The sequence below is a fragment of the Nothoprocta perdicaria genome, unplaced genomic scaffold, assembly GCF_003342845.1.
Source record: "Nothoprocta perdicaria isolate Ctin4 unplaced genomic scaffold, notPer1 scaffold_310, whole genome shotgun sequence".
NCBI classification, from domain to species: Eukaryota; Metazoa; Chordata; class Aves; order Tinamiformes; family Tinamidae; genus Nothoprocta; species Nothoprocta perdicaria.
In genome coordinates, this window is record NW_020455545.1 from 55,602 (window position 1) to 67,329 (window position 11,728).

The 11,728-nt window shown below is 41.6% G+C and overlaps 1 protein-coding gene across 1 annotated transcript; it reads right to left on the reverse strand.

The window, feature by feature from the left end:
* Positions 1-766: 766 nt before the first annotated feature.
* On the reverse strand, positions 767-9,759 carry VPS26A (VPS26, retromer complex component A). The gene is made up of 8 exons (XM_026042677.1): positions 9,615-9,759; positions 8,009-8,084; positions 5,935-6,091; positions 4,999-5,163; positions 4,558-4,664; positions 3,410-3,478; positions 3,013-3,155; positions 767-2,254 (listed from the first exon to the last, which is right to left on the reverse strand). Exons 3-8 carry the CDS (start codon positions 5,985-5,987, stop codon positions 2,141-2,143), a joined length of 651 nt encoding a protein of 216 aa, XP_025898462.1. The 5' UTR covers positions 5,988-6,091; positions 8,009-8,084; positions 9,615-9,759; the 3' UTR covers positions 767-2,140.
* Between the last annotated feature and the right edge of the window lie 1,969 nt (positions 9,760-11,728).

Below are 11,728 nucleotides of genomic sequence, written 5' to 3' on the forward strand. Positions count from 1 at the left end.
AGCGGCGACTCCGCCAAGGGAGGCGCCCCTGTCTCGCGAGGCTGAGCATGTTATCCCCGTCGCGGGTCTGAACGGGAGAGGAGGTCAAAGGCCGACTTCAGCTGAGGAATTGGGACAAAAAAAGCCCAAAAAACCCCAAAACAAAACCACTTGAGGTCTTGAGTGAGCCCTCGGATTCAACCCAAAACCCATAACGGGATTATAGTGCAGGGGGAGTAGGCATAAATGCACGCAGCTTCTGGATTTAAAGTAGCCCCAGCTCCTGTGTGCCCACAAGCTCCTCAAGGCAAAGGAAYGGGGACTCAAAATCCACATTATCAGTACATTTCACTGCCGTCACCTAAAATTCTTCTCTACATAACATTAAGGGAATCAGAACCCATCTATTTATTAAAATATATATATATGTTCAATTATTCTCGACTCCCTCAGCCCTAAGGGTTCTCCTTCCACCCAAGGACCCACAGTCCTGTCACACAGGGCAGAGCTCAGAGGGGCTACAACCTCCCTCCCCTTAACAAGGACAACCCAGTGCTCAGGGAGAATACAGCTATTTTAATAATTCAAAGAGCAGCTCTTTACGGTTCCTGTTTGCTATATATACATGGTTGCACAATCTGAGGCTGGTTAAATACAATATTCTCAACACCTCTTGGAATTAGTTCCAGATTACAACATGCAAGTGACCATGAAAATATTTGGYTTTCGATTTTATTTTTTAAGTTCTGAACAGGCACTTACATGAGGGAGTTAAGTTTGCTCTCAAAGATATCCACATGAAGAGAAGTATCCTAGCAGAAAGTACACAGAATCTTTGTCTGCTTTATCAAAGTGCCATAGTAATAAAACAGTTCTTACAGAAATATAATGCAGTTAATTTACTTACTCAGAAAGTAAGGTTACCAATGACACTTGCACCCAAGCTGAAAAGTCTTGGTTTAAAGGCCAAGTGAACTACAAGCCTTCCACACAGCAGGCTTCGCTTTATGCCCAAGCCACACGTCTGGTAACAGACTACATGCTCCACRGTGAATAGATGAAGGCTAACTTGTTTAAGCTATTTCTCCAACCACTAAATGCATACACGATGATTAAGATAAACAAGCTGCTTTGCTAGACAAGCTTCTAGTAGTTTTGAAGCTCACCTGGCTTCAAAATGCCTTTCTAGAAGCCTCGTAACAGGCCTCGATGGACTCAGGAGAACGTCCTTGGAGGATGTAGGTGCCTCTCGTATGAGGACAGTGAGGAAACAAACTGTGAAGACAGTGGAAGTGTGAATCCAGGAGGAACAGTTGTGTATTTGCAAAATAATCAACGTTACCAGTGCTTGTTTCATCAATAAGGGATAACTACTTTCACATATTTCAAACACTCACCATCCCAAAGTGAAATAGTGAGAACATCTCTACTCTCACCAGTTACCAGGCAATGAATCTTAAGAGTCACTCAGATGAAAGGCTCACGAGAAGTACAGTCGAATAAATTTTCTTTTTTTTTTTTTTGTTTCATTTTGCAATGAGATTCTTCATCACTAACAGAGTCAAAGCTTCTTTAAAACCTTGGTTAGGTAGCTGAAGTCTCCAGTTACCATATCCCTAGTGCATATACTGGAGTTAAACCCTGATATGACAAATAGGAGTCTTTTAGGGCAGAAAGTCCATCATAAGCCTTGATTTTTAGTGCGATTTAGTTGTCTTACTGAAGTTTCAGAACAAACAAAAAAAAGCAGATAAACAACATTTGAGAGAGACATGCAATAAACAACATGAATGGAAAAGGGAAATGCTTTAGTCTACACAATACAGGTGATCAGCAAAAATCAAATATACAAGCCTACCATACATGGAAATAATTCRATTTAAGCCTATGCATATCCAAGTGCATTACATTATCAAATAAAAGTAAATGTGCAGTATAAAATAGTAGCTTAAGAAAGTTCCAGTGTTTGAGAAAGCACTTTATTGTAAATGTATATACATACTTGAACGTTTAACTGAAGAATATTTTAGTAGTAGGGTAAATGCAGCGCTGCAAGATGAAGGAAGACAGTTGTAATGGGAATTTTGGCCTTCGTTTCCCACAGGCTGCTGCCATCTTTAACCTGCTGAAGCATTGCAAGAGTTTTTCAGCTCATACCAGTTCACATTTCAGGTTGCTCAGCAGATGCTTGTGACTCTGGAGATTCAAATCGCTGGTGAAAGTTTGTTCGCTGCTTCCGCAGTTTCTCGGGAGCTTTTCTCCACAAAATTATTTCCTATGGAGAAAGTAAACGCTGGAATCAACCACTCACCGCTTTGCCAACATCAAGTATCATTGTGATATAACTCCCCCAAGGCAAAGAATTTGCAAAAACTCTGCATTGCTGCTGTATTGCACTGTTCCATAACTAAGGCAGAAGCAGGAGACAGGCAACATATTCATATATTTAGTTAGGAACTGAACATTTATTGTGACCAATCCCCAGCAGTCACCTCCCAGGCTATTCTAAGCCCTGCTTTGACTGTATAAAGGGTTCAAGTAGTTTTTCTTCCTCCTTTCYTGCTAGATTTAAAGCCTATGATAGCCCTATTATCCTCCAGCCTCCTCTTACACTGTATTACTCTGTCTATTCTTTAGAAGGAAGCCTCTGACCTACATAGCTTCATTCCAGTGACCCTTTTCACATCGTTCCTTTCTTCTGCATGCCCTCAACTGCTGAATTTCAGTCAAGTCTTAATCCTTTGCATAATTCTGCAGTTTTGAACCCAAGTTATTCCTGTAAAAGGGAAATCATCCGCAATAGTTAAAGAAAAGGCAAGCATTGCATCTGCAGCTCATTTTAGACAAACACATTTGAGTATTCACACTGCAAAGTTCCTTTACGGGTGCATTTTATGCACAGCCCATAATACACCAGACAAAAAAATACTAGAGCTATACACAAAACAGCTCATTTTTCATGTGTCACATACTCAGAGCAGCCTGTTTAGCAGYCCAGGTAACTTCCCGCAACAAGATTCCTAGAGATCATACCTGTTGTTTGAAGTATCGTCTGTCTTCTTCATCCACAAGCACTAGATTTAGGAAGTACCTCACTGAAAACTTTTTGTTTACATCCCTCATGGTGGGAGTTGGGTCGTAGCCTGCTAAGAACAGCCTTATAGGAATTGATTCACCTTGAAGAGGAAAGAGTTGAAAATCAGTTCTTCAAAACGGGGTGTCATTAAAAATATCTGCTTTGAATATGTAAAATCCACTCTCATTTCAGCAGCCCAAGGAGAAAGAGTTGCTCCAAGGAAAACTTAACCAACATCAACTCCTTCAGAAGGGATAGGGGGAGAAAAAGGGGTGGTGGTGAAGGGGAAAGCAGGAAAAAAGAATGTTTTAACCCAAAACGCTCCCTCTTCAGAACCAAAGCACTGTTATTTACCTTTCACTGGTGCACCATCCATTATTTCATACTTGGCAATGGTTTCAGTCTCTGTCGTGGTACTGGGTCCTGGGCAAACAAGTTTTTACTTTGAGGACACACGCTTCATTTTTTAAAYGCATTTACAAGTAATTTTTATCACAGCAATCTCTAACGCTGCAGCATTCAAATCACAGAGCATGGCATTTCTTTTTCTCATGCCTTTGCAAGTCACCAAAGCAAGAAAAACACCACCTTATACCCCAGTTACACACAGACAGCACAAAGTTACCACCCTTCTCCCCACACTGATGAGGAAGAGGCAGCAGCTCATGTTTCTAGGGAGCCCTGTGTGCAAAGGCTGTGAATAACAGGCAGGTGTGCAAGATAACCCCTGGCAGGCGTGCTCAGWAGGCAGAGCTACTTACTTTGATACTGCTAGTCAATGGTCAGACTAGAAATTTAAAGATCCAGCAAAAGCAGCACCTTTTCCACAGCCACCTCTCTTCAGGCCTTAGGAAGGACAAGTTGTAGGGTCCAACTTAGGCAGAAGCGGCAGTGGTAAAAGCAGCTTTCCATCCTTCCTCTGTGACTATGGAAGTTTTGTTTCTCTCCACATAAACAGCTCCACTATGGCCTCAGGCATTGACAAAAGTCATCATGAGCCACAGCCTCTTCCTCCCTCCCTAGCTGCAGGGTGTGCAAGCCTGGCTTGCAACGACCAGGCGGTTGCTGCTTCAAAGCCTCTGATATTTTCATCAAAATTAACCCAAAGTGATATATTCCCAGGGCGTGAAAGGGGTCTTCCCCAAGTTGATTTTGCCAGATTATCTCAGAGGTAAAGGGTTCTTCCTGACATTTAGCATCTTCTTCCTTGTTTTTAAGCATCAAGGCTACCAAACCTCCRGCATATTTCCACCCAAGCTCAATTTGCAATGATCTGTGCTTGTCAGGTAGWTAGACCAGCATCCACAACCCCAGAACAAGCTGCATTCCTTTGAGGAATGTCAACCACCAGGTATGATTGCTGATGCCACAAAGATCAGTGAGTGGAAAGCACATGAAGATCAATCCAGCCAAAATGGGAGCTTTTTGACCTCAGTCACTTGGTTTGCTTAAGCTCTACGGACATACAAGCTGCCATCTGCCTTGARCTTTGTTTCTCTTACCAATTCCAGTAATCTCCTTCTTGATCAGCTGCAACTCCATGTGCTGAATTTTTATTCTCACTAAGAGGAAGTAAATTTTTCCAACAATCACATCCTTTAAGTGATACCTTTAAGAGAATGCAACAGAGTCTTCATTAAGAAAGAAAACAAAACCAAAAATCACCCACATTTTTACACCTTCTTGAAAGTTACATAGGCAGTTACTTTATCTGCCTGTTAATTATTCAGAGCTTACTTCCCAGATAAGCATCTCAGCCACACCAGAGCAATTAGCATCTTTCCATCACTGCAGCTATATATTGAAATAACATGAATACRATTTGAAATCAAACCTTAAAAATTTGTTGCTCATCTGCTTTTTAGTACTGACAGCAGAAGTACTCCTCAAGGAAGGCCACTGCACAATTTACTTGGATGCTTTTTGCTCCAAATGACACTTACTTGGATTTATTGTATTCAAACTCTATRTGCAAGCAGTCTTCAATGCCCACTTCCATTTTAATTGAGTTGTTCACATCGGGGTAGGTAGCAAGCTGGTGAACAATGAGCTCATACTCCTTCACCAGGTCTGTCAGCCTTCTTACTATTGTCGCTTTTAGGAAATACCTAGGAAAGAAAACATCAAGATGGTGAGAATTACTCAGAATTACATAAGCCAAGGGGTTCATGTTCTGAGACACAGGTGCTCTTTGAAAGAGCATTCCTTCTTAAGACTGAACAGAAAGGAATATGACAAAAAACGAAAAAAATCTGTTTGTGCCTTGATTGAAAGTCACACTAGTTAATAACTATAAGGACAAAAKGAAACCCAGACCCTCTGGGGGCACTAGTCTCACTGCTTCTATTGCCCACCCAAAGTAATGGCCACAAATACCTGTCCTTTTTCCCTGCCCCATATTAACTGCCGTTTCCCTTGTGCTGGTGCAAGTCACTGGAGCACAACTGCCTTTGCAGAAGGTCTCATTTGCATTGTGCATTCAGAGCACAGTCCCACACAGTTTGGGAATTCTAGCATCACAGTGATTCATTTTTAAGAATGAAAAGAGAGATTTCTCCCTCCAGCCCTTTCCGATCCTAATCAAGACCCCAGGGACAAGCTCAGCATTTTAAAACAAGGTACAAGGTGGCTCTTCTCTTCAAGACCTCAGGCTGCCATTTTCAACAGTTCTGTTTTGATGTTTTTAAGTTCACAAAAGTCCATCAAGCACCACTCTTCTCACAATAGTTTTACCCTCAAGATAGCAGTGAAATTGTGCCCCCTGCTCCCCTCCTTTATTTTTTGGTTTTCTTCCAGGGCAGGGAGGAAGAAGGAGCAGAACTGCCAAACTTTAGGGCTTGCTTAAGGGAGCAAAACAGATCCTGAGTTTTGTTACAAACCTCAGTCTGACGTTGGCACCAATGTACGACTCGTATGGCTTCTCAACTTGCATGAACTCAAAGTCATAGCTTCTGCTCTGGGTCAGTTCTCCGGGCAAGGCCAGTTCCTTCACTAAGTTTACAAATTCATGGGTGTTACTTTTGTCATTGAAGAGCTCTAAAAGACGAAAGAAAGCAGGTTTCAGTGATTTACTTTTAGCAAACACAATCTTCTCTATTTTGGCAGGAACAAGCACAAAAGGAGAAAGGAAGCAACCACTTCCATACCAAAGTGTCAAAAAGCTTTATCCACTTCTTTAAARTTGGCTTAAACTTCAACAACCTACAGAAAGTATTCCTAAAATACCACATGCAAAGCAAAGAACAACTATTTAAGGCTTCACCAGCATATGCTTTTTATGCCAGTCCAGCTAACAAAGTATTTCCAGCCTGCAGCACTGCCTGGTTCAGCATTTCTTGCACACAGGTTGAAGCATTCCAGAAAAGAGCAAGTGAACTGAACACATCCTCAACCTCAGGTTATCATTGCAGACTTGCTAGAAACAGACATTTCAATTATTTACCGCTGATTTTGCAAAATGACTACAAATACACTAGGTTGCCCTTTATTTGCTATGACAGGGGTTTAAATAATTAAGTTTATTTACTATTGCAAATCCAGCACTTTTTTGCAGGTCAAAAGAAGTTGCATTCTGAAAAGGACAACTCTTGCTTTAAAGCAAACTTGTGATATTCAGCTAGAGATAGTCTCTAGGTACAACAGAGGCAGTATTGGGATGTTTTTGTATTACCAGATGAATTCAATTCAATAGAAGGTGCAAGAAAACACAAGCAAACAGGAAGAGCAGCGACTTAAGTCACTTCTCCATAACAACTCCCTGAGAAATTTTCAACTTGTAACACCACAGAAAGATGCCTACAAACAAAAATCAATACATCAACTGAAACTTGTCTAGCAAATAAAAATCCATGCATCAGAGCCAATTAAAAACAACTCGCAAAGTTAAAGGGCAACAAACACTGAAGTTGACATAACAGAGCTTTATTTTTCCACTCTCCAAGTGCCTCAGTCCCACTGCACTGCTGCTTTATTCTGGAAGTTTGCTTTTACATCCCAGTTTTTTCAGTATTTAGTCACACCTGCTGGGTGATAGTTCACAGAAAGGCTACTGGGGCCCAATGGCTGAACAAAAATAGAGAATTTRTGAAAATTCAGAATCAATCCCATGAGGCTAAAATTTGAAGACTAATTTCAGAGTGGGACATCAATGCACTCAGCCCTCTAACAGAAAAAGAGGGAATTTTAGCATCACCTTAAGGACACTGAAAGGTGAGGTAGCAAGAGGAGATTAGATACGATAAAGCTACCCAAATCTGGCTGGGTCTTGAAGAAATTGATATTTATGTGAATATAACATGATCTTGYTAGAAAGAGCAGTGATCTTCTGAAGTTTCAATCCCATTTTGTCACTAATATGCAACTATGCTTTATAAAACCCGCCACCATAGAATTATTTCCAGAAAAATCTCACTGCTCCATCTTTTTTTTTTTTTCTCTCCCTCTTTCCTATGCCTTTTCTTCTAGCTCGAAAGCTAAATGCCAAAATTAAGAGACCTGGAACAATACCTACAGCTGATATTTTAGGTTAAAATTTCAAATACAGATGAAACAAGGCACAGGCAGAAAAAAAATGGTAGTTTTATCTCAGTTTTCATATCAGAGTCATTCATTCACAGTTCTTTTCAGGGGTGTTTTTAACTTAAAAACGAGTGGCCTGAAATGCTTGAAGTCATGTGTACCATGGCCCCATTTAGTTTTCTTAGCCCACAGAAAACTTCAGCTTCTCAACCAGTCTCAGTCAGACAGAATACTCTTCATGCCAGTCCTCTCTCCCATTACTGCTCAGACTAGCACAAAGCAATACATCACCTGTGTTAAACTGGGTGGGCAATGCTTCCTTTTGCATGTATTATTCACTAACCTGATCCGGCTGATGAGCCAGACTGCTGCCAATCACAAACGCAAATATTCACAAATCACACCTAACACCCCCTTTATAGCTTCTGAACTCACCGATTTGTCCTACAAATTCAATTCTAATTCCTTGGTGCTCTAGTCTCTTCCCATGCTGCCTAAAGGAGACGTTCACCTACCAAAGAGGAAAAAAAAATACCAGTTAGAGTTTGAAATACCTTTACTTTACAGATTGATCTTACAGAGAAAATACATTATTGAAATATGTGCATTAAAAAGGTCCGAGCTTGAAGGCAAACAAATCAAACAGCTGATGACGAAATTAAAGATCGCCCACCAAGTATGTAAGAAACATCTAGCTATCCACACGTTTAGTTTGATAACTAAGTTTGAAATCCCCAAGTCCTGCAAATGGAAGACTAAGTGAGAGCTTCTGCAGAGTTCACTCAAGCCATCCATGACCCTCTTAATCACCTCAGAAGGCTGAAATCTTCAAAACATTTCTGAGAGTCTCATTGAGATATCCAAGAACGGTCACAAGATGTATTCTTTCAGGTCAAGGGATTTTAAATCCCTTCCTCAGCAAAAGTTTTAGAGAAGTCAAAGCAAAAAACCAACAGACAATCAAACCCACTATCAGGACCTTCATACCCTTGTATCAGTGACATCCAAGTGCAGGTAAATCACATGGACAATTTGTCTTTAAGGTGAAGAGAAGAAAAAGAGGTATTCCTCCTGATCGAGCTCTGATTGTTAGTCTGAACTCATCTGAACCTCTCAGGAACCCCTGAGAGAATCCAGAAGTCATTACACCAGTGAATAGGAGAGCTAGTTCCTCCCTTCCCTAAGTCTGCCACGTATCTCGTGAGAGTTTCACATCCCTGGAAGGATCTTTCTACAGAACGAGGCTCCTAACATGGCAAGCCATCTGAACAGCAGCAAGATGCCCAGCAACAACAGATCAGTTCAGATCAGTTAAGACTGAAGTAGGTATTTAGAAKTCAAATCTAGAAGCAAACACTTGACTCAAGTTTCTAGAAGAAAAAGTGAATTAGAACCTTCAGTGAACAAGTATAGTAAAAACAGGATAATCACAAGGAATTCTGAGGTGCAGTACAGAAAGATGAGGAAACTTTCTGGCAAGCTTAGTTTCATTCTTTTTTTCAGAAAGAAAAACTCCTCCGGAGTGGACAGCCAGCTGAACTTCAACATATTGCTCCTCTGATGCAATTCCAGAAATGGCCTCAGGGCACAAAGCAAAGGACTTGGCTTCAGGACACACAAAGCAATTCAGCTGCATCAGCCAGCAATTACTGTTATGCGTGAGACACTGTGGATTTGGGAGCTTAAGAGTCGAGCCGAGTGGAAGGGAGGAGGAGACTCAGCTGGAAATAGTTTTCAAAAGCTATCACAAAATTGCCCAAACAGCTTCTCCATAAATACAAGATAACTAGGGATAAACCAGCAGCAAACAGCCACTGAGAAGGCTCAATTTTGTCATTTTTCTCAGTAACTTCCTCCAACAGAGGCTGGAAAGACCAGATACAGGAAAACTTTCTCTCCTCTGATTAGCAACATGAGCTAATCACATGAGCATGTGATTCCAGTTCCAGCTGTTGCTTAAAAATCAGTTATCGCATATTATATGTATTCACATACCAAAATCAGCACAGCAACTCAGAGTTATTTAAAATAAAAACGTTACCTTTCCGGAAACAGACTCGCCATCGTAGAAGAGATAGTGCTTTTCTATTTTACCATCTTCTGTTTTGATCTCGGCTGGCTTTCGTGTTTCAGCGTCATTAAGGACAACATCAATCTCACAAACAGGACCAAAAAAGCCTCCAAGGAAACTCTGAAATAAGAATTAGATAAATTACTACACAGCAAACATTCCATTTTTTAACATGTATCACTTATTCACAGCTGTACAGTCTAAATTGGGGAAAAAGTCTTGTAGTGAATGTGCAGGCTTTTTTAAATACAGAAGAGCCTGTGTTGAAGACCTCCAAAATATCATGATTTCTTTGGACATTTGTTTATCTAGAAAATATCTGAAATAGGAGCAGTAACAAAGAGAAGCTGCTCATAGAAAATACAATGTTTATAACAAAGCACGCAGTATAAGTACTGTTACTACTACTCCATTGAGAAACTACTAAAATAAACAACATCACTGTTGTTAACACAACTTTGGCTCTTGTCACTGCGAAGTCTCCTCGTGTTTACTATTCAAGTGTTGATTTCACTTGCAAAAGTTAATCACTTATCCATACTTCAAAAAAAAAAAAAACCCTAACAAATAGATTCCATTAGGTTTAAGATGTTATAAGAAAAGGAATTACTTGCTGTTTTATATTCCCTGTAATTTACTGCATAAAAAGAAGTAAAAATAGGTAAAAATAGAAGGAATAAAGAAGGAAATTAGGATGCTTCAATGTGAAAAAAAAGCAACCCAGCTAACGGGAACTTAACAACAGGTCTATAAAGCTCCTCTGCTTGGAGCAGGTAAATGAGGAACACTTGTCTGCTGGCTCTTCTTATTGCCCCTAGTTCATTTATCGAATGTGGGACCTTAAATGAAGGCCCTGCAGGGGCAGGATCAGAAGACAGGTCCTCCTCACAGCGGTACTTCAGCTTTGCAGCACTGGCAGCAGATACAGCGGCTATGAGAAGTTCACATTCAATCATCTCTGATGCATTTGTCCCCACTGAACCCGTGCCAAGGCATCACCTCTGCCCAGGCCACAACACAGCAGCACCTAGAGCAGTGCTGTGGGGAAGCATTAAGCATTAAACGTTCACCCTGGCCTAACAGAAAAGGCCTTTGCAAGGCAKGGGTGTCTGCCCAGTATCAAATACAAGAGGCCAAGAAAGATCATCCTTTGACCTTGTACAAGCATTGCTTGGAAGCAGCCAAAAAACACGCTAGCGGCTTGATGGGAACTCAACAAGATTAGCACAAAGGCCTCATTTTTTTCCCCCCCAGCTTAATCCATTAATCTTCTTTGATATACTAAAGCAGACAACGCTTTGGTAATTCACCGACATCTGTTTTTTTGGAGAAATCACAAGTTAGTTTTCAGTGAGCTTCACAGATTTAACATCAAGAATTAAGGACAGGGGAGCATGTTGAAAACAAGTGGAGRAGCTGAAGTTTAAAGTGCAGTGTTAGCTGGAAAGGAAAAAGTATCCAGTACAAAGCTTGATGATGTGAATGCTACTGCTCCAGACACAGGAGCATTGGGGAACTGTTTCGCTCAAGCCCAGCAAAGCTATTGTGCAATTTGGGGCTAGGAAACAGCATTTCAAGCAAGACTAAACTGAGGGTGTACTCGTCCCGATAGTGAACGTCCATAGTTCAGTCCTTGAAGATATATACAATTCTATAACTGAAACCTGCATTAGTTACAGCTGTGCCACGGTCTCAGAGGAAAGCAAGAGCAGCCCGCAGGGAGGTTAAGCCCAAGACTAGAGGGTCCTCCAAGGCCTTGCCTAGCAGGCATTTGTGTCCATTGCTTAGACGAGTTTTTGTTGCTTTGCACATTAGCACTGCTCTTCATTTGCAGCCCCTGGGAGAAGGGGAAAGAGAGGGAAAACCTGAAGCATTCCCAGTCTTTCGGCCGCTGCACAGGTTACTCGCGGCACGCCGCTATCCTGCTTTCCCCCCCTTGGAAAACCTGCCCTRGATTTCGGGCGCGTGGAAAACGCTCCGCGCGGTGCGCGCAGCCCTCGAGGCCGCCACGTCCGCGGGGCTCGGCGGGACTCCGAGCCTCCCTGCGGGCCGCCGCCGCAGAAGCGGCGCCGCGGCGGGCGGGG